The sequence below is a fragment of the Maniola hyperantus genome, chromosome 21 (genome assembly GCF_902806685.2).
Source record: "Maniola hyperantus chromosome 21, iAphHyp1.2, whole genome shotgun sequence".
Lineage (NCBI taxonomy): Eukaryota > Metazoa > Arthropoda > Insecta > Lepidoptera > Nymphalidae > Maniola > Maniola hyperantus.
The window spans coordinates 8,024,822-8,049,254 of NC_048556.1; the positions used below are offsets into that span (position 1 = coordinate 8,024,822).

Genomic DNA, 24,433 nt, shown 5'->3' on the forward strand with positions numbered 1-24,433 from the left:
TATAGTGTGCGACAGGTTGAGGTTGATTATCAAAACGCGCGCCTAGTATGCAAGCTACTATGAAATACTGAAATGTGACGTGACAATCATTTGACGGGCTTTTTTAGTTTAATCTTTAATTTAAAATGGTTATTACACTTAAAACTAACAAAGGGCGTGGATTTTACATATTTTAGAAGATCCGCTATTTAATAATCTGAGGAATTATTTATTTTTGTGTCGGAAGTCGCATTCAGTATCGTGGAAACATTTTCAAGTGCTAATCTCGTGATAATTATTATTTTGACGATAAAAAATTCCATTCGTATTTGAAACGACGTCACCGGCCGTCCCCAAATAATTATCTTATGTAAAATGTCTACGTACAAGCGTCATAATTCAGATGCATATATTCATTGACCTTTACTGATACAAGTACGCTAGACTTGCAATAGCCGACCTGTTTTTGAAGCAACTTGATTGCTTATCGTTATTTTGGCGCTGATAGCACCAGTGAACGCCATGTGAACGTACTCGGAATTAAATGTTAGTGATGAGACATCTGTCAAGATTGAGTCGACACGAAGACCCTTTAACACAGGTGTCAATTTTAATTCCCGGTACGCTCGGTAGGGTGCTTTGAATCGGACAAAAATTACTGTTATTTAGTATGGCAGACCTTATCTAGCGTACTTGTATGAATGTCCATATCTGTCATATAAATATTACGGATCATTAGATACGTGCATACCTAAATATACGGGAGGCAGCGTTGCACGTGAAAAGGTTTCAAAAGAACATAATTATTATAATATATACCGGTGCATTTAAATCCATCCATACTAATATTATAAATTAATGCGAAAGTGTGTCTGTCTGTCTATCTGTCCGTCTGTCTGTCTGTCTGCTAACCTTGCACGGCCCATCCGCTCAACCGCTTTTGACAAAATTTCGTGTAGCACTAGCAATAGCTTGCATCCTGGGGAAGGAGATAGGCTACTTTTTATCCCAGAAAATCAAAGAGTCTCCCCCCCTCCGTACACCAGTAAAAATAGCTAAGAGTGCAACGGAGAAGTTATGGTAGATTCTAGATAAAAGAAAACAATTTTAACCATTAAATACATTTTAATTGATAAATTATCTCATACTTACATACTAAAATAATACACATAAATAATAAATTATATGTATTAGCTATGCCTTATAATAAATTGTAATATAAAAGTAAATTCATATAAAATAAATTTGAAAATACTTAAATACTTATATAAAGATCACACTGACTAGATTGCCACACCCCTCGTCTGTTTGAACATTTACTGACGATTATAACATCAACTAATTGATATAAAAATATATTATATCAAATGTAATTATATAATTTATTATTTTATATATAATTAAGTTTTAAATGTTATATCATATTAAATATAGATATAATATAATCATATCTGTATATGCATCTAATTCTAACATTAAGTTAGTGTTAGAAATTAATTAATTTAAAATTTACACATAAAAAATTATTCAAAGCAAAAAATAATATTTAAAAATGTTACTCAAGTTTTTATTATAATATCTTAAATGGGAATAAAATATAACTATTATAACAATCAGCGATGTTATAAATCATCAGTAATGATTTCCATTGTTTTAGTTAATCACAAACACACACCAGGGTAATTATATCGGGAACCGAGTTATTAAAATATTATAATATTGTTATATAGGACCCGTTGGTTTTGTTAATTTGTTAGGTATTTTTTAGTATTATTTGCTTATTGTATATTAAAGAATACTGATCAGTAATATCAAACAAATACACATTTAGCGAATAATATAGGTAGGTATGGGATAAAAATAAGCAATACTTGTAATATAATAAAAAATATAAAAAATGTTAATTTTGTTAATGTAATCTTTTTTTAAAATGCTATTCATAATAAGGGAATTTAATAAGGCAATTAAATTTGATTATTATTTTATCAAATAATAGTAAATTTACAATCAAATGGTAACTTTTAATTTTATTTATCTAATTTCTAAATACACTATTTTTCTAATCTAAAAATAAATCGATAGCTAAATTATTTAATTAAAAATAAATCTTAATTAATCTTTGGTGATTAGCCGTATTCCTTTTTTAAATGAGCTTTATTAGTATGATCACAATTTAAGCACGTTATATTAATTGCTTTTCTTAATATTTACTATCTAATAAAGAAATAAAAATAATTAATATTTTATTCAATATAATAAGTTAAACATAAAGTATTGTATGCCTTGTTTGTATACATTTAGCTCGTTAATTTCCCGCGAAAAAAATTATAGTATAATTATTATAAAAACAGATTTCTAAAAAATATTTTCACTTATCGTGTTTACGAAATGAGTTGGTATATTTCATTATGATCATAATACAGTTGCTTACGTTGATTCCTTTTGGTAAAATAAAACCTCTTTTGATAATACATAGGTAGGTAAATAATATTTATATTATATTATAATATAATCGAACTTTATTCTAATTTATATACTTACAGTTTGAATTAGGTATATCAAATATTAGACCAAATATAGAATAAACCCATAATTTGTAATTTCGATAAAATTTATGTTGCGAGCAAACACTTTTCAGGTGTTTGCGAATATAAGAAGGATTTTTGTATCCATGTTAATCAATAATAATATCAGATTACTGCGTCTCCTGGGTCCCGGTGATAACCTGCAGTACTTTGAAAGCCTTTGACTGCCGTGGCGGAACTTCGTGTGTAATTTTGTGATATATCACTCTGAAATTGACGACAATTTATTATAAATTCTTAATGTTATGTATATGATAATGATAATACAACTAATACATAAGGCTCAATAAAGTCAAAAAGTTGGTGACTTATGGTCTTAAAAATTTACTCAAGAAGTGGTTTTAAAATGATTAGTAAGCTGGGCGATTACGCTTCGCTCGGCTTCTTTCGAGGTAGAAATTTTTGTTTTTACATTAATGATTTTAAATTATTATGAACTAGATCTCCATAAACATGTCCGCTATAGATCCATCTTTTACATACAAATAAAAGGTTATACTTATTTAAATTGTATTGTTCAAAATACTTTAAAAAACTTTAGTTAATTATATAAAAAATAACATACAAAAACTACTATTTTAAAAGCCAATCAAAATCTACTTAGTTAAAACGTCACAATATCTTAAGCCAATCATTATTTTAAACGCTAAAAACTAGAAAACAACTCTGAAGCATCAACGCAATGTTGAAACTTAAATCAAATTAAAGATAAAATTAATGAAATAGACATTTAGCAGCTTGTAACACATAGAAGAGCGTAAATTGGTTAAATGAGTGAAGTAAACAGAATTATAGCGTTCGCAAAGCGTAATGATGCTAATTATAGCAGGTACCAGACTGAATCATGAAGAAGCGGTGCAATATAAAAAATGTTTACTTTGGACAGTGCAAACAGCTCCCTTAATACCGCCCACCGAAGCTGAAAATTATAACATTTTGATTTTCTTTAAGATAACGTCGCAGAATTTTACTTCGAGCTTGATTGATAAGGGGTTTTCTGAAATAATCTTAACTCAGATTTTCGTCTCTATCAGGTTTTTCCATCTAGGTACCTTTCGGCAATTTATTTATTAGTTATCGTGGTAAGAATATTGTATTATACTTCCTTCTCACCAGCTATTAACGAATCGAATTGTCGACTCTACTTACCATAATATTACATCTGTATGATTTTCAAATGAACCACATTTTTGAAGTACCTATTTAGTCATTGTGAATCTGACCAAATTAATTCCAACGTGTAAAATTATTCGTCACAGGTGTCATAGATTTAACATGTTCTTATTGTGATTAAAATTAAATATTATTTTCTAGATAGGATAAAAAGTAGATACGAACCTTTTGTTTGCCCCACCACTGCCTGCCCCTTCGATTTGTATTGGAATTATCCGCGTCTTTGGTTGACTGTCCTGACTACTCTGGTATCGGGTGTTCAACGTTGGCAAATCAGGCTGATTTTGGATGTCGTCCGTTCTAACGAGTTGAGGAGACAAAACTCTCATTATGCGTTGAGTTGGTTGAGAATAAGGCGCCTGGGTACCATTCTGTGAATCGGGATTTTGCTTCATATCAATAACAATCCTCAAATGTGGTTGGTTTCCTCCTTGCATACCCGAATTTCTTGTATCTGTGCTTGACACTTCCATTTGAATTGGAATGATCCTTCCTTGATTACCGTCTCGCGGAAGACTTTTTCTGTTTTCTGAAGGAAGCGTAGACCAGTTTGGTTGCACCTGTTGCTGGTGTTTAGGTGGACTTACGAATTCACGTGCACCACGTTGTATTTCATTACTTTTCCTCACCCACTCTGGCTCTTGATTTGTCTCTCTCGGTGGAGTGTATAACTCTCTTTGTGCACTTTCTCTACCTTCCAACGGTCTTTGGCACCAAACTGGAGGCGGTGTTTTTGTTTTTTCCTTTTGTGTTTTGACCCACGGCGGTATTGACTTGGGACTATCAGGACAATAATATACAGGTTCTTGGTTGACGTAGACCGCTTCTTTCTGTGGCTGGGTGTTACTATAGTTGGGTTGACTTGTTTGTTTCTTTGGCGATACTGGCATCGTTATAGACGACTGGTATCTGGTTTCTGGAGGTGTTGTAGGAGCCACTGATCTTCCTGTATTTTCTTGCCCCCGTAGCGATGTGGTATCTCCCACCCTGTTATTGTTGGCTTCTTGGGAAACCCATGGGGGAGTGTATTGTTGTTGGTTGCTAGCTTGGTTAGGCATATTTCTGCTCTCTTGTTTCCAAGGTGGAGTATAATTGCTTTCAGTCTGATTATTGTTTGCATCTTGTGCTTTCCATGCAGGTCTTTGTGGCTGTTGTTGATTAATGTTCGTATTATTATAAACTGTCTGTTGATTTTCACGTGGATGTCTGTTTAGAGTACTAGTTCGCCATGGTGCTGTAGGTGCCTCAGTGTTTGGACTGTGCTGGGGTTCCTTAACATTGTTAGGTGTGTTGTTGTTATAATTATTTTGAGCACTATTTTGATAATTTTCTTGACTTCTTTGACTAGCTCTAGGAAGGGTATGAAACACTGTATTGTTAGGTGTTGCTGGTGCTGGTTGATTGTAACTTGGAATATTTTGTTTGACAGCCGGGGAAAATGGTCCACGATTTGTTTGCGGTGTCTGTGGACTATTGTTACTGTACACCGGAGAATCTCTTTTATCTGGTTGCTTCCAATGGTTATTAGGACTAGGTGAATAAGGTGAACCAGTGCTCACAGGCGTCTGGTTACCGAAAGGTTGAGGACTCTTATTAAATTGTGAATCTTGTCTTACGAGCAATTCTCTGGTTTGCGGTGGTCCATTTGAGTTTGGTGACGCATTTTTCTGATGAGCATATTGTGCCTCGGGCCTGTGGATTGGACTGTCGGGAGATTGATTCTGATTTCCATAAGGATAATTCTGCCTTTGAACATTGTTTTGTGTAGAATAGTTCTGGGGAGCATTTTGTGCTGGCAATTTGACTGTTAATGGAACTGGTGCTCTTTCGATGAATTTGGGTACAGGGCCCATATGCTGCATTTGTGCCTGTTCAGTTTCCCAATGGTATGGACTGTTTGTTTTTCTAAGCATACCAATAGGATTTTCAGGGATTACAATTTCTGGTCTTTCCCCTAATGGCACCGGTTTTGGGGATTTGTTATCGGGCGCCTGTATCACAAGAGGCGGAGGAGGAGGTGGAGCCGGTATTTTCATTGGAGGTGGAGGTGGCGGGGCTGGACCCCCTTGTCCATGTGATTGGTAGTTATTATTGGGTTGTTGCTGGCTATATGCCTGTTCATGTTCTTCCTGAGAACGTTGTCGTGCCAACCTTCTTGCCATACTTGGTGTTTTAATTTGGGACAGATCCAGACCACCTGGGGTGTATGTGAATGGTTTCTTATCCTTTGTCATCATAGCGTTCTGTATGCATGCTGGTGGCTCCACTCCTCCCATAGGCTGTAATTTGAGAAATTAGCTGTTTAACAATATGTACTTTTATAAGAAAAAATCCAATAAAGAGTCGATTTTTTTTTAATTTGAAAAAGGAGTCGCAGAACAGGAGGATTTGCCAAAAAAATGCCTTTCACGGGTACTAATATAAAGTTCTACCAACTACCATGCATAGCCATTACTAAAACGAAAAATTTTTTACAAAAAAAATAAAAACCGACTTCGTTACACAAACACTAAAAAATTGAAAAATAATTTAATTTATTACCGAATATATTATGTATACAAGAGTTAATATAGTTCCATTATAATACTTTTTGGTGCCAAAATCGGTCCAGGCGTTTTCGAGTAATCGGGGAACATACATAAAAAATAAAAAATAAAAAATAAAAAATAAAAAAAATAAAAATAAGATTCCGACGAATTGAGAACCTCCTCCTTTTTTTGAAGTCGGTTAAAAATAAATACGATAGTATATTTATCTGACTGTTATGTTTCCACGGCCCGTCTACTTATCCCTTTTTGACGAAATTTGGACCACACTTTAAAAGCTTAAATCCACGCGGACGAATTCGTGGACATCATTAAACTATTAGTAATTTATTATTGATCATTCCATAAAGTTCAGGAAGGTAAATCATAAATTTCTACTAAAAAAAGGCCATGGAAAACGATGGATTTTTTATTTAACAGTGATAATTACAATATACAACCCATATTATAAATGCGAAAGTGTGTTTGTTTGTTGGTTTGTCCTTCAATGACGTCGCAACTGAGCAACGGATCGACGTGGTTTTTTTTCATGGGTAGGTATAGTCAAAAACCTGGAGAGTGACATAGGCTACTTTTTATCCCGGAAAATCAAAGAGTTCCAGCCTGGAGAGTAAATCCACTCGTACGAAGTCGTGGGCATCAGCCAGTAATAAATAAAATCAAGGTTTGTATAAACAATAAACACTCACATTGACTTGTGTTTTCCCGTAGTTCGGGATCCGGCCGATGTGTCCAGGCGGCGCGGGTCCGTATCTGGAAACGGTCCAAATATCACGTTATTTTTACACTATGACAACATCGATGCGGAGACAAACACAGCGGCCATTGTTGACCCATTCCGCTTTAGCTGGGGCTCGGAAAAATGTCCGTCCACCAAAAATTCCAGTCAGTTTTGATTTTACTGTCAACAAAACTTTGCTATTTATCCTACACATCTATGCGGAAGTAGGTACCTGGGAACGAGTGACGGGCAGGTCATAGAGTCATAAATGCACTGCATCATCAACATCATCATCATCAACCGATAGACGTCCACTGCTGGACATAGGTCTCTTGTAGGGACTTCCACACGCCACGGTCTTGCACCGCCTGAATTCAGCGGCTCTCTGCGACTCGTCTGATGTCGTCCGTCCACCTAGCGGGAGGTTTTCCAACGCTGCGTCTTCGGGTGCGAGGTCGCCATTCCAGCACCTTGGCCAACCCAACGTCTGCACCGTAAAACCGATGCACTGCTTATCCTAGTTGAAATAGGTTTATGCTCATTTTTCATTATGAATTATTATTTATGATCTACCGGTAAATATTATGTCACCTACCTAACCCATTGCCTACCCTGGCTTCAAAGCCAGTGTACCCTGCGTACATACGCATAGCCTGTGTAGGTACCCTGAGCATACCGCGTTATAATCCCAATTCCTAAGAAACCCCCAACCATTAGGTATGTGATTAATGGAAAGGGGTCACGACCCTCATCGATAACATAAGAAGATAAGTATATTAACCTAACTTAAGGAGTAAGCAGGTAGAAGGGATAACTCCTTTCTTTGGCAACGATTAAGCGTAACCTGCGTATAAATCCATAAAAAGGGTAGGTATAGCAATTTTATTACACCCACAACCCAATGACTTAATATGATAATCCCATTCTGCTTCTATCTGAGACATCATCACTGACCACCAGGTGAGATTGCAGTCAAGGAAAAGACAGTTTTAAAAAATAAGTAAGTATAAAATATAAAAAAACCGCTTCAGCTGATCCTGGAAAATACATATAAGAAAAAATATTCTGTCCACCAAAAATTCCACTCAGTTTTGATTTTATTGGTGATAAATATTTCATGTTAGGCAAATAGGTAGGTATTTTTAATTCCCGACTTTTCAAGGCATATTTCATCAAATATTACGTTACTTTTTGCAAAAAAATATTGGTCAGATAGGTAGGTATCAAATGAAATGTGGCATTTTCCAATATTTAATTTGTCAACTTTTGTGGTCAGCGAACTAAAAAAATATCATTTACCTACAAAGCCATATTTTGCAACGTCACTTTGCATGTGACGTTACAAAATTGCACACGTCTACACATACACATAATTTTACTTCCTATATAACCTTATACAACATACTTTATTAGTATAATTAATACTCCCAATATGCGTAATCAACTAGCTACTTAATAATCCAAAATACATCAGGGAGACAGCATCAAGACCGGGAGCCGCAGCAGAAACAGCTGAAAACGGTAAGCGGCTCAAGTATGCTTCTCTTATTGAGAGTCACATTTTTGTTCCGTTTGCTGTGGAAACCCTGGGGCCAAGGTGTCTTAGTGCAAAAAAATTTTTACGAGACATTTCACCGCGATTAATAGCCTCATCTGTGACAAAAGAGCTGGCTCATTTCTTGAACAACGGATCAGCCTGGCTGTCCAGCGCGGAAATGCAGAAAAAAAAACTTGAGAAAACAAATCCATCAGTATTTTTTAAAATTCTAATACCAAGGCTGGTAGTAGTGTAAACAAACGAATATAATTTATTCGAATGAGTTTTTTAGGATTTTTTTCCACGTGATTATTGTAAACACATATTATTATTAGAAAGTACCTACACAGTTTTCTCTACGTTATCAAATCAGAATTGAGGAAATCCGTAGGAGAACTAGAGTAACCGACATAGCTCAAAGGGTTGCGAAGCTGAAGTGGCAATGGGCAAGGCTTATAGTTCGGAAAACCGATAGACGTTGGGGTCTCAAGGTGCTGGAATGGCGACGTCGCACCGGAAGGCGCAGCGTTGGAAGACCCCCGGCTAGGTGGACGGACGACATCAGAGCCGCTGGATTCAGGCGACGCAAGACAGTGGCGTGTGGAAGTCCCTACCAGAGACCTATGTCCAGTACTGGACGTCTATCGGTTGATGATGATGATGATGATGTTGATGATGCAGTGCATTTATGACTCTATGACCTGCCCGTCACTCGTTCCCAGGTACCTACTTCCGCATAGATTCCGTGTAAAAGGAATCTATGCGGAATCAATCTATCTATGGAAGGGGAAACTGTATCATCGGTTGTTGATGATGATGATCATCATCAACAACCGATGACACAGTTTCCCCTTCTAGAAATAAAGTAGAGTTATTGATAAGTAGAATAGAAACATTTTAACGGTTTATGGCAACTTTAATGTTTGATAATTTGTTTGTTTGTTGTTTGGACGTCAGTATAGTTTGTTTCGGTACCTGCCTATGTGCTTTTTGGGTCTTTAATCTAAAAAAAATCCATGAAGTATATATTAATAACTAGCTGATGCCCGCGACTTCATTCGCGTGGATTTAGGTTTTTAACATCCCGGGGAAACTCTTTGATTTTCCGGGATAAAAAGTAGCCTATGTCACTCTCCAGGTCTTTAACTATACCCATGCAAAAAATCAGGTCGAACTGTTGCTCCGTTGCGACGTGATTGAAGGACAAACCAACAAACAAATAGACTTTTGCATTTATAATAAGGGTACTGATAATAATTGGATTACCGAGGGATATGGATACAATTTCCTCGCTAGAAAAAAATTTAATCTTCTTAGTTTTATCGGAAATGTGTGGATAATTTCCATAATATTTACAATTCTCAGAAATATCATGAAACTGTTTCTTGTTTATGAACATAGTTTATTTTTAAAACACTCGCATGTTTTTGTTCCCGTGACGACTAGCATTGCTCAACTCATTGGCTCAACCTTATTTTGAATGGAAATTGGGTGAAACAATAAATGATTTATTTTGATTTATTTATTTATTATTGTATGGTCTCCTTCTCGGTACACTACAGTGAATGTATATTTCTCACGTTTGTAGCTTGGTACTGAACCACCTCTCTCTAAGTCTCTACACCAAAATTCATTTCACATATTCTAAACTTATAACAAAGTGTGACATTTCTTGGCATGAGACCCCATGAGAAAGACACATTAAAGTCTAGATATTTATATTTTAAATGTTAGCCAAAGATGTATTAGTCACACGTGTAAATATAATATTATTATGTCTATTTTAAAACTGATTTCGTACAACAACGAAGGTGCTCGAACCTACTTATATTGAGTCACGTAAACTCATTCTAAGTTTGAGATTCAGTGTAGGTATGTAAACGAAGACACGGGTGAAACGTGGATGAAACTTTTCAAGCTAACGTTACAGGTCCCGTTTGCATAACAGGTGGTTAAAATTAGGTTACGATTAAAGACCGACAGAAAATGAATAAAAGCAAAATAGTTCTAGTCAGCATCTGTTAAAATTAGACCATTTAACCTTTAACCTTAATTATAGAGGTATGAATTCTAACTTGTGATACCCACTTGCCCAAGCAAAATGGCCTAAAATTGTGCTAAAATTGCGTCCGAGGTTCGTGATTTCGATATATTAGTGGTATATAATATGTACCTAAAAACCTATTTGTTTATTTATTTAGCTCTTAACTGCAATCACCCTGTTATAAAAGGACGATGCAGTCGAAGATGTAAGGAAATTGTTAGTTTTAATTGAATCCCCTTACCCATTTTTACGTAGCATCGTTCTGCATCGCTAAATCACTTTGGCGGCACACTTATTAAAATTATAAATGTATTAATAGGTACTCACCCGTTCGCAGCCATATCTGTATGATGATCGTATTGTATGCAGCCTCAGTGACTCCAACTGGAATGAGATCATTGTCTGTATTAGCTATGATTCGGTAAACGCACTTCATCACCTGCTCGGGATGCAATTGCTCAATCTTAGGCTGAGACTTATAGAGCGCACTTTGACTTTACTCAGACTTCAGATTGAGTTAAAAGGAGACAGGTTTATGTGAGAGATATATCTCTGTCTCGTTTTAACTCTGTCTTAAGTCTACGCTAAGTGGGCTTTATAGATCTCACCCTTAATGCCCGCTTTTCACTGGCATGCGAGTCGCGGCGCGAAACTAAAGTGTGGATGGTTATTCCGCACCGTTCACAGACTTATACTAGTCATGATCATCATTATCAACCCAACTGATAAGCACGGCTCTCCCCTCAGAACGAGGAGAATTTAGACCATAGTTCACCATGCTGGTCAAGTGCGGATTGGCATTCTCCATACACCTTAGAAAACATTATCTAAAACTCTCAGGTATGTAGGTTTCCTCACAATGTTTTCCTTCGCCGTTAAAGCAAGTGATATTTAACTGCTTTAAACGCGCACAGCTCCAAAAAGTTAGAGGTGCGTGCCCAGGATCAATCCCTGAACCTCTGGAATACCTGGCTAGCACAGTTTATAATATAAATATGATATGACGGCACAACCTGACCTGACCAATTTAACATAACTGGTAGGTAGGTAATCTCTCTTTAAAATTTTAAGTGCTATTATTAAACTAGACTGCAATAGATCTAGAAAGGGTCAGGTTTTTACGCACATATAAAAGAGGAAACTGACTGACAGACAGCCGTTGGGTTTTGCATGTAGGTTTTTGTCCTACTCCCATTAAGAAAGAATTTCAGAAAATAAATTCCACCTGAGAAAGCCCGGGACATGTCATCCAGTCATAGAAAATACTAGTTAAATTTCTATTGATGCCACAGATGGAATGCGAAGGCAGAATTTGGCACTCTTACGATAATTATAGGCGATGGCGAGAAGCCAACATAATTTTAGCTCTACTACGCCTTACCATTCCACAGCGGGATCTATAAATTTCCTTTTTTCCTAACATTTGCCCTTACTAATTCATTTGCGGAAAAGCTTAATTGATGGGTAGGTATTATTTATAGATAGAAATGTGAAAATGGCTGACAAATCTGCGCTGCTTCAATTTTTATACCTATCTTTTGATACCGGTTTTCTTCTACGTGTCAAGGAGTACCGTTATTTATGATAATCATCATCATGATCAACCCATGACTGGCTCACTACAGAGTACAGGTCTCATCTCAGAGTGAGAAGGGTTTTGGCAATAGTCTACTGGCCAAATGCGGATTGGCAGACTTCACACACCTTTGAGAACATTGTGGAGAACTCTTAGGCATGCAGATTTCCTCACGATGTTATCCTTCACCGTTACAGCAAGTGGTATTTAATTACTTAAAACGCACATAACTCCGAAAAGATAGAGGTGCGTGCCCGGGATTGAAATCCTGATCTCCGATTAGGAGACGGACGTTTCAACCAGTAGGTATATGCTATCACAGCTTATGATAATAAGTACATATTTGATTTTTATTCTAGATATCCTAAAAAATCAGTTGTAACTATTAGGTACCAACCATGTAAACTTTGTTGCTAAAGAAAAACAAAATTGACTTAGAGGGTTTTATAATTATTTTTAGAAGATTATCTAATTTTGTATTGAGATGTGACTGTTAAAATTAATCAAATATCCTGACTGAAAAACTTGAAAACCACCTATATTATATTATGTATGTAAGTACCTACTATATGCCGCCCATGATGGATCTGACAAATGCCTATCATATTTCTTCGATGCTTAATTGTTTTTTTAGGTAAAAACTTTACAAAGCCAACTAACCCAAACAACTAAGTACCTACCGGCACAAAAAATTCGATGAATCAACACAGAACAATTTAGTAGACCTGTTTACCTAATAAAAAAGTATCTAAGCTACTTAGGTATATTAAACTAGATGATGGCCGCGACTTCGTCCGCGTGGTTTTAGTTTGTCTAAAAATCCCATGGGAACTCTTGGATTTTATCCGGATAAAAAGTATTCGATAGTTTTGACTTTACGTAGGGTTGAAGCTATCTCTGTAACCACCGAAATTGGTTAAAGGGATGGCCCTAAAAAGCTACGGTCCGAGTCTCACATGAGGCGCCCTTAGAACGACGTTACCCCCGATGTCGTCGAGCCCTAGGGCTCAAACCCAAACTTCTGGCGAGTTGAGCCAGCCGTGACACAGTCCGAAAGAAAAAAAAGCTAGCAGACAGACACTATCGTATTTATAACAAGTATTATACTTAAGTATACCTAAGTATAGATTCGTTTTTCATTTATGTGTTTGGGTAAGTTCAAGAATTTTGTGCTCGATTTTGCAGGTGAGGCTGATCACTTTCTGATTTGACGATACTCTACCATTGAAACGTCACAGAATAAGGAAGAACCCTATTCATTGCAACTCATGTCAATCAGTGAAGAATTCTTGAAACGCTACATGACCTTAGTAATCTATAGTGGGAGCAAGCGCACGTATTTAGATTTGACGATTGATATGTTACGGGTAGAAAGAACAAGCTCAGAGAAACTAGAAGTGCATTTCTTTTACTTTTAGATTGGCACCTTCTAGGAATAGTGCCTATTCAATGCTATTAGTGCAGTACATTAGTGCTATGTGTATTGTCGTATCTCAGTCCTTACACAAGATTTATCTTTTTGTCGCGTAGTTAGAAAAAAACCGGCCAAATGTGAGTCAGGCTCGCGCACCGAGGGTTCCGTACTACAGTCATATTTTTTCCACATTTTGCACGTTAATTCAAAAACTATGATGCATAAAAATAAATAAAAATCTGTTTTAGAATGCACAGGAAAAGCCCTTTCATATGATACCCCACTTGAAATAGTTATCTTACCTTGAAAATTGAAAATATGTACTAATTATTAGTACATGATCACAATTTTTTTTGTGTGATGTAACAACAAATTCACGGTTTTCAGATTTTTTCCCTAATGTCTGCTATAAGATCTACCTACCTGCCGAATTTTATGATTCTAGGACAACGGGAAGTACCCAGTAGGTTTCTTGACAGACCGACAGACAGACAGACAAAAAAGTGATCCTTTAAGGGTCCCGTTTTTCGTTTTGAGGTAAGGAACCCTAAAAAGGATAATTTTTCGTGTTTAACATGTCAAATATTAATTAACAAAGTTGCGGATGCACATATACCCAAGGGTAATAACCAGCTATAGGTTACCTATAGCCTTCCAATTAATTAACTATTGCTGGACCCAACAAAAAGAATGATATTTGCAATGTAACTTCCTTTCTACCCAAAATTCCTTTCGAGTAACGTCACGTCACCTTTAAGGTCAGAAATGATGAGATAGGTATATTTTATTTATTGTGATACTACTAATATATTTACAGTAACCCGAATAATTAAGTAGTTATAAATAAATAATTAAATAAAATAAAATCATTTTATTGCAGGTCCTACCAATTACAACCCGGGTATCTTTAAAACAAGAGTGAATAAAAATAATAAAAATACATGTAAGTATAATAAAATTGCATAAGCATAGGTATCTGAAATAGCCCGGACCCACTTAACTTCCCCATTCTAACTTTCCAAGTTCAGGCACAGAAAGCATTAGAGATCCCTAAAAAGTTAGAATATGCATGCCAGGGATCGAACTTCAAAAACCCGATGTGATGGCCGACGTCTGTCGCCGCTTTTTTTAAGCTATGAAGCACGAAAATCAAATCCAATACAAGAGGTTAGTATGACCTGAGACGTGTATGTTTAGGAGTGAACATCCATTGGTTAGCCAACAAGCAACAAATAATGTGGCAACTATGACCTAAATACCCAAGAGAACGCTGAACAGTAATATTATAAAACTCAAACGGAATCCACGGACTCTCTTGCCAAAGGAGCTCTGGTAGGCTATTTAGGCATAGCTCTTAGGTACGATACGATCAACAGGGCTCTTGCCACCAAAGACATTCCTTCGCTCATTGACTGGCATGGATTCGTCGGGATGATGGCCAGAGACCTGATGGATTGACGCTGGTTCCCTGGGAACGGGGACTGGTGCTAATGTGGGACGCAACTTGCGTTGACAACCGTGTCATATCAGGGAGACAGGATCAAGACCGGGAGCCGCAGCTGAAACAGATGAAAACGCCAAGCGGCGCATGTACTTATGCTTCTCTTATCGAGAGTCACATTTTTGTTCCGCTTGCCGTGGAGACCGTGGGGAACATGGAGTCTTAGTGCTAAAAAAAATTCACCGCGATTAATAAACTCATCTGGTGACAGAAGGGCTGGCTCAATTTTTGGGCAACGGATCAGCCTGGCTGTCCAGCGCGGAAACGCAGCCAGTATTCTTGGCACCATTCCACGCGTGCATGATTTGTTGATTTGTGAAGTAATTAAATAAGCCTAGCTTTATTGTAAAATTTTCATCAAATAAAGATTATTAAAAGAAAACTCAATCGCATATCCTGTAAATGTTTCAGAGAGTTTAAAAGCATGCATATAGTCCAGCAAGAGTATCTATAGCACCTAAACACAGACACGGTATACACGTTGTTTACCTTTTACATATTTGTGCAATGAGTAGGTATCATTTTGTTTTCACGCAAAGGTCGAAATCTTGGCGCAGGTAACCGAGAGCTGGTATTAGTCACGCTAACATCTGTTCGGTCTAGCTTTTGAGAACTGATTCTGGAATATCGGGTCTATAGATTTATTGCTAAGGTTGGGGCAATATGTCTACGTTTTTGTATAAAAGAGAAATGGGTGTGTAGAACTGGCTTAAATGTTTGTTTTTTAAGCGGCCATAGATAGAGCCTTTAAAATAGTGGCTTGTGTAGAGTAAGTACGTACAGGACTTAGTAATATTATAAGTAACTAGTGGGAACTCTTTGAGTTTCCGGGATAAAAAGTTAGCCTATATTCGTCTTCGGGATGCAAGCTATTTCTTTACCAAATTAGATGATGCTTGCGATTTATTCGGTGTGTGTCGCCATTTCAGCACCTTGAGACCCCAACGTCTACTTATCGATTTTCCGAGTTCTGTGCCCTGCCCATTGCCACTTCAGCTTCGCCACCCGTTGAGCTATGTCAGTTACTCTAGCTCTCCTACGGATCTCCTCATTTCTGAATTGATCACGTTACATCTCCGAGTATAGCTCTCTGCATCGCCCGCTGAGGGACTCTGAGCTTTTTTATAAGGCCCATAGTTAGCGACCATGTCTCTCATCCATTTATGTCATCACAGGCAACACGCACTGTTCAAAAACTTTGATCTTCAAGCACTTATCTTATACTATTATAGCAATGAATAAAGCCCTGAAAAGTTGCACATTCATAAGTGTTTAGTTGTAGCCTCGGTGTTAAATCCGAGCTTTGAGTCACTCGGCGGCGTTACTCACGGCTTACGTGTGGAGTCGCGATTGCTTGTAAGTTGTATGTAATACGCGATGCAATATTATTGAACAGGATTCTTGGATGCAACACTAGATTTTGTGTGAAATTATGTGCAATGTCTCAATCCAAACCCTGAAGCGACTAAAGCACGCAAATGTGCTCGATACTAACAGACTTGAGGACAGTGGCCCTCCAGTCTAGCAAAGTCACAGAAAACACAACAAACCTGCTTATAGTTTCTCGACTGATTGCAGCTAGAACATCAGAAAAAACCGGCCAAGTGCGAGTCAGGCTCGCGCAACGAGGGTTCCATACTACAGTCATATTTTTTCGACATTTCGCACGGTAATTCAAAAACTACGATGCATAAAAAATAAAAATCTGTTTTAGAATGCACAGGTGAAGTCCTTTAATATGATACCCCACTTGATATAGGTAGTTATCTTACTTAAAAAATTGAAAATACTAATTATTAGTTAATGACCACAATTTAATTTTTTTTTGTGTAGGTAATGTAACCACAAATTCACGGTTTTCAGATTTTTCCCCGAATGTCTGCTATAAGACCTACCTACCTGCCAAATTTCATGATTCCAGGTCAACGGGAAGTACCTGCCTACCCTGTAGGTTTCTTGACAGACCGACAGACAGACAGACAGACCGACAGACAGACAGACAGACAGACAGGCAGACAGACAGACAGACAGGCAGACAACAAAGTGATCCTACAAGGGTTCCGTTTTTCCTTTTGAGGTACGGAACCCTAAAAAAACTGAGCATTGCTGAGATATTCACGAAAACCGTTTTCGTGACCTTTAACCCCATATTGTACCTAAGTGGCAGTCAGATCGAGGTGACTTTTAACCATTTGTTTAGTTATAACAACAAGGTTCACGTGATAATCCAGCTTTCGGAGAATTTCCCCGAAGCACAATAATATCTAATTTCTCTAGTCTACACCGACAACTGAGATAACGCCTTTCAAAGAAAAATAAATTGAAAAACGGGTGTTCTACTATTTCTAGCAATCCAAAGCCGACGAAAACATTCTACGAAATCTAAATTGTAGACACATGAAAAATTTATTTTCTTAGAACTTGGTCTGGGTAATTTTTATTAGGACAATTACCTAGGTACCTACCTACTTAATCTATCTGTGTGCATAATGTTCTCTATATGAAAAAAAACAAAAGATTCCGACGAATTGAGAACCTCCTCCTTTTTTTTGAAGTCGGTTAAAAACTAGGTGATGCCTGCGACTTCATCCGTGTAGTAATCCTGTCGGAAATCTTTGATTTTCCTAAATCCGTCTCCGAGATGTAAGCTATCTCTGTAGCAAATTTCGTTAAAGTTTGTCAAACGGATGGGCCGTGAAAAACTAGCAGACAGACAGACAGACAGACACACGTTGGCATTTATAATATTAGTATGGAAGTCACAGAGTAATGGAAGCATGGTTATGCTAGCAGCATTTACAGTTTCTCACCCAATAGAAAAAGGGGTTTACAGTAAGTTGAGTAAATAATTCGAATTGGAACTTCATGGTTTGTATACTTTGTACATTTGTATGGTTTGTTTTTTTTTTTTTTTTTTTTTTTTTTTTTTTTATAGATATAGCGAGCAAGCGAGCAGGCGGGTCACCTGATGTTAAGTGATTACCGCCGCCCATGAACATTTGCAGCACCAGAGGAGCCGCCGATGCGTTGCCGGCCTTTTAGGAATTTGTTGGTCCGCCCCTTGAATAACCCCATGTTATAATCTAGTGGGAACACCGCCGATGGGAGTTGGTTCCACAGTTTGCACGTGCGTGGAAAGAAGGATCTGGCGCAGCGGACGGTCGAAGTGCACCAGACACCCAGATGGTGAGGGTGAAATTGTTGTTTGTATAGTCCTATGCCAAAGCTTTGTATTAAAAAATATATTTATAACTAGCTGACTCGCCCACGCTTTTCTCGGGTTAATTTTTTTAAAGTTCTTTCTTAGTGGTGGTCTACGTTATAATTACAGAGAAAACCTGTATGCAAAATCTCATATCAGTTAGTCAGATTCTCCTCATAAATATATATCGGTACAATTTCACATACGATCTTTTCTCACAGTAGAAAACCCAGAACACCGAGTTTCCCGTAAAAAAACTCTTCAACAGTAAAATTCGTAATTTCAACTATAAGGTTTGTAACATCGACGCAGTGAGCTTTGAACATACTTAAATTGTAAATGAACTCACCTAAGAAAAACGGTAGGTGTGTGAATCCAAATCCAAAGCACTGCACGTTGTGTTTTCTAGGTAAGTTTGAATTTGGTGGGTAACGTTCGTAAACACGATCGCGGTGAGGTGTCGTTCGTTCGGATGCGCTGCCGGGCGCCCGGGCAGTCAGCGATTGAACGGGAGCCGCGGGAGTGGTAGGGATGCGATCATTGCTTATCGACTATCGATGAATTTCCCAAAATCAATTACTTGCAGCCCCCCGATTCTATAAGAAAAACGTATTTATCCTAGGGTAGTCGGACCAATAGATGAATGAATAAGCGGAATTAAAATTGTTATAATTTTTCCCAAGTCTCATATGAACTGAATTATTAATATTTTACTCTACATCATTAGGTGGATAGATAATTTTTAAGTGTACAAAACGTGGTTGAATGAAAGATAGCATGTAGATTAATATTATACATCTTAATACAGTAACAGAGTTGTAAATGGATTATTGGACTTTTGAGATGTTACCCAATTCCATTTTTTGCTCTAATAAATTATGGATTTAAACCTAATATCGTAGCCGTAACCTCGAATTTAATTTCAGAGTTGGTAATATGTACCTATGTATTAAGATTATAGGTAGTATCTTAAAGAAGTTAACAAATTTAGAATGGAAAATAAAAATAAAATCGGAAAAGAAGATTTTTTATTAATTGCCATAAATTGTATAATTATTTTAGCCAATTATATTATTGACGATACGGACTGGCAGTCGCATCACTAGATTCGCAAATAGTTTTATTTTGAACGCAAGCTCACGGATTGTCTGTCTCACCACTCATTAGAAACCAGGTCTTTTAATTCACAACCTTCAATTGGACGAAAAAAACGCCTAATAACCTCGCACCAGTAGATGAACCAGTAGAAGATTATTTTTAGCCAGATTTAACCGCGATAACCTAGGTCTTTACACTGAAATAACTTTGAGAGATAAATAGTTCGGGGTTTGTTTATAACTACCTACCTAATAGAATGGTTTATAGGTATGTTTAATGGTATTATTTAATGGTCTTGATTCATTGTGTACCGTACCTACCTATTTACATTTGAGTAAGTAAATAAATGAATTAGTACCAAATTATTATTAATTACATGAATCTTTGTTTTTAAGTATGGTCATTATTTTATAACACAGCAAACAGCAATAATTAACAGTTTGCAAAATAATACATACCTACAGTATTTGCTTAGATTAGATACCCTTCTCTCTTACCTACCTACCTACTGTTATTATCAAAAATTATAAACTAAGTGTTGAGATAGGTGACCTCACAAAAGGTCTGAATTCGTCTGAATTTGCTCTAGAAAACGAGTGTGTAGAGATCTACTTTAAGATAGATACCTAGAGTAGGTAAACTACATTCTAAGTAAGTAAGTAGGTAGGTATAATCTTTTCCGTAAAAGAAAATTAGCTATTATTTTATGTAATAAGTATATTATATGTAAAATCAATTTCTCGTTATTACAAGTCATAAATGTAACATGCATTCACACGTGTAAAAGCTGTTCCAAGAACTTTTTGGTATAAGTGCGAAAATGTGATTCTGTCTGTTTAACGTTGCGTTAAACGGCCCATCCGTTTAATCGATTGTGACGAACTCTGGCATAGACTTGCATCCCGGAGACAGACCTAGGTATCTTTTTATCCCGGAAAATCAAAGTATCCACGGGGGTTTTAAAACCTAAACTCTTGGGATGAAGAAGATGAAGGTTATTATATAAAAGAGGAATATGATTGTCTGATGTTAATAATACATATACCTATAGGTAATCGTAGTAGGTAAAGCTCAAACAGAGATGATAGCCTAGTGGCTCAGAAGTCAGCCTCCTATTCGGGGGGTCTTGGGTTTATTATAGCACACAAAAGTTTTCAATTAAAAATCTACTGGAACAATTTTATTTTCTTTAACATAATATGAATGAACATTCAAAATAATATGATTTACATGTCAGTTGAATTTACCCTCATAAATAGATAACATCTAATCAAGTTTTATATCAGTTGGAAATAGCACTTGGCACGTGGACAAGGCTCTGCGACCGGCTGCGGTGCCGCTCCGTGAGTCAGACCCATCTGGGTACCCGCTCTATGGTGATCGCACATTAGGTCTGATTTCATGCTACGTACGCTGATGTCGGTCGACGACATCCTCATTCACGAGTGACGCGTAGTTTTTGGGAGGGGATTTGTTTGGATTCCAATTGGGGAGGAAACGCCCCGCACACCCACACAGCCCCACACTGATGTGTGCACCACAGGTGCGGGCGAGCGCGGGTGACGTGTGAAGCGTTTGCCTCATACTCCGCTTGCTATCTCAACCTGTCGCTTACTATACAATATACATGTGCCTACATTAACAAGGTGATCATGAGATCCCAAGTCGGGCCAAATTATTGGGGTTTTCAGCCAAGGAATTCTAAATAATAACTCGGAGTTAAGCCCCGTGTCACAGAGGGTGCCTATAACCACCGGTTCTGAACCTAATCTCTCTCTGGTCGTGTTGAATTGCAGTCTCATCGGGATTTGAGTACAACTGTATAATTTGCGAATCCTGCGTAGTTGGCTATCTTGTCCAATGAGTCGTGTTGTGGCTGAGGTCATGAGGACATTAGCTAAGATGCACGACTAACGTACAGTAGCCGAAAAGAAATATTGTACATCGACCTTTAGAATGAGATTTCGGCTTTGTAGAGCATTGTCTCTGTCACTCATACCTATGTGACGTTTTATCGGTCTCAACGACAGAAACAGCGCTCTCCGAAACCGCTATCTTTTTCTAAAGGTCGATGTACCTACAATATTTCCTGTCGCGTACTGTATGTACTTGATGGACATCAGCGTAGGAGAAATCCAGGCTTAAAGAATTTCCGGCGCGCAAGCAACGCAATTTTCATAATTAAGTACGTTTATATTTCCAGTACCTACCTACTGAAAAAGCGTTGCGAGCGTTGCATGCGATTTGTCTTGAAATGTGCGAACAGCTTTATAAACCTTACTTTTATACTAGGAATAGGTACAATATTATGGTCTTGCAATTTACGAATCTTACTACAATTGATAGGTAGGTAATACTTAGAGCACATCTACAGACGATGAGGAGTACAGGACTATCAGCTTGAATTTGAAATATTTTAAGAAAATTAATTGTTCTTACCCCCCTAGGTAGAGCTTGTCGAACATCTTACAACAACCTGTACCTACCTATACGAATTTTGTGTTTGTTATGCTACATCAAATAAATAAAGTACCTACCTACGTAAGTCCTCGGTAGGTAATGTTACAAATTGCTAGGCTTAGTAAAAATTAGAAAGCTTAAGTAATACCACAACAATATATACGTACCACAAGTAGGTAGGTAGATAATATTTAAGTACAGGTAGGTATCTATTATAATAGAAACCGTTGAGATGATTTTTACCTACTCTCTAATTGCGAATAAACTGCATATCTACATAAAAGTGTAACCCGTGTCGCTTTACTTTGTTGGTTTTAGGACTTTTAGGTCATTATCGACGGTTCCACATTTAGAAATTGGAACGGAAACTCAGCTCAGCTTGCGTCATACATACAGAGCTACCTTCTCAGCATCATAATATCATTATTAAAATTAAAAGTTAAGACAATACTTATCAATAAAGTAAAAATAAGTAGGTAAGTACCTATAAGTACCTACTTACTTATATATTTTTTGATCTCTGTTACCTACATATAGCTATAAGTTGTGGTGGTGGGCGTGGAGGCTTTATCGCAGTTTACTTATATAACTTTTTCAACCCTCATTGTAAATTGAACAAAGACATATTTCAAATTTCAATTTCAATAAAGTATAGTCCAGTAGGTAGGCCGAATTGCAGTAATGGCAAAAGTTTTTTTGGGATTCCGTAGTGAAACAAAGAACTCTTCCAGTTTCATCCAGTCTGTCTGTCAGTGAGTCATCATAGCCATTTTAAAAAACCATACTAATATTATAAATGCGAAAGTGTCTGTCTGCTAGCTTTTCACGCCGCGTCCGTTCAACCAATTTTGACGAAATTTGATACAGGGATAGCTTGCATCCCGGGGAAGGACATAGGCTACTTTTTATCCCGTAAAATGAAAGAGTTTCCACGGGATTTTAAAAACCTCAATCCACGCGGGCGATGCCGTGGGCATAATCTAGTAAACTACAAAGTAAGAATTATATTGTAAAGTTGAGAAAACGGTTACCGCTACCCAAATATCGTGTCGTTTGCTAGTTTCGTCACCTCTCATCTCACCCTCGCCTCTACGCTCCGCAGTTCACTCCGCTTCAGTGGACAGACTTTTCTCTAGTCTAAGTTCCGCTCCGCTCTACTTTAGTGGAGAGACACCCACGGCTAGACCCTTACCACAAAGATTTAAAATCCTCTTCACACTTGCAAAAATACATTCGTTTTTGTTACCTACCTATAAAAATAACGATTGGTAAGCTGTGAAATAAGACGGTCGTAAAGCGAAAAGCTGATGTAAACAGGGGCGGCCTCGCGCTAAAAATATGCAATATTTTCGGAATATTCCCGCCGCGCCCGCGCCGATGTTCGACCTCACTTACCTATAAATATGCATATGTAGGTAAACTCATGGTTGTCTTTCAGTACCTACTGCTAACCACATTCCAGATAAGATGTAAACATACATCCATCCATTCGAGTAAACATAGATTTGATTTCAGAATGGTTCAAAAGAACTCTGCTCTGGTGGGAGGTTTCCTTTGTTTACAAAGCCGTGCCGCCAAGCGATTTTGCGTAATGGTTCGTTGCCATGTAGAAACTAATAAGAGGTGGGTTTAATAAAAACTTGTAAGTATACCCCCTTACAAGTTAGCCCGTTTCCATCTTAGACTGCATCGTCACTTACCATCTAGTGAGATCGCAGTCAAAGAATAACTTGTAATCGATTTGAAAAAACCCGATCTTCAACCTGCCCTGTGGATGATTTATCGATCTATTTGGTGGTAAGAGCACAGGCAAGAGTGAAGAATCGTAACAACCTAACCTAACCCGGTACGAGCGAGCGCGCGGGTAACGTGCGGATGTGCGGGGCGTCCCCCCCGTCTTATATCCCGATTACTATCTCGACCTGTCGCGCACTATAGGTATCGTTGATACGTTCTTATTATAATAAGCGATTGAAATCTATTTCTGCCATTTAAAAAGTCCATTTAGGGGTAGGGACGTGTGGCCAGTTGTTACAATGCAAAAGCAACAAAGGCTGGTTTATTAAAAACAGAAAATAAAACTACATTTAGAGGAATAACCTTTATATTCATTTGTCTCATATTTCATACTTCATACTCACTCTTAAACTATGCACTTAAGGCTACGTACACCATGCGGTATCTTTCTCACAACATGACAAAATTCACGACAAACTTGCGACAACCATACAACAATAGTACAAAATAATATCAATTAGTGTCGGTTAGATTGGTCTCGAAAGTCTCTATAAAAAATTTACTTGAAAAACATCAATAGTATTTTATCGCTATGCGAATCCAACATTAATGTACATTAATGGTATGGAATTTTTAATCATACATCAACATTTCATTTTTAAACACTTACAGGACTTATTAAATGAAATGGTACATCTTCACAATAGCATAATTCCGGAAACAGTAAAATGATTTCGGAATAAATAAAATGATTCCTCAAATAGTAAAAAACAAGATCAGACTAATTTCTAAACAATTTTCTTCACCGTTTTTTTAAGACAAGAATGTGGCTAATTCCATTGTACACAATCTATAAACTA

General features: G+C 37.2%; 1 protein-coding gene across 3 annotated transcripts; it reads right to left on the bottom strand.

The window, feature by feature from the left end:
• Positions 1–1,084: 1,084 nt before the first annotated feature.
• On the bottom strand, positions 1,085–18,797 carry LOC117992338 (GATA zinc finger domain-containing protein 15-like). Of its 3 annotated transcripts, none has more exons than XR_004675026.2 (6): positions 18,628–18,797; positions 10,913–10,969; positions 6,973–7,036; positions 3,903–6,016; positions 3,398–3,483; positions 1,085–2,771 (listed from the first exon to the last, which is right to left on the bottom strand). XR_004675026.2 is itself a non-coding variant. In XM_034980017.2 (6 exons), the coding sequence occupies exons 2-5, from the start codon at positions 10,924–10,926 to the stop codon at positions 3,465–3,467; spliced, it is 2,211 nt and encodes a 736-aa protein (XP_034835908.1). In that variant the 5' UTR covers positions 10,927–10,969; positions 18,628–18,797; the 3' UTR covers positions 1,085–2,771; positions 3,442–3,464. The 3 variants fall into 3 exon arrangements, 2 of the variants coding, with proteins under 2 accessions (XP_034835908.1, XP_034835907.1); XM_034980017.2 differs by having other exon boundaries at positions 3,442–3,483; XM_034980016.2 differs by lacking the exon at positions 3,398–3,483.
• Between the last annotated feature and the right edge of the window lie 5,636 nt (positions 18,798–24,433).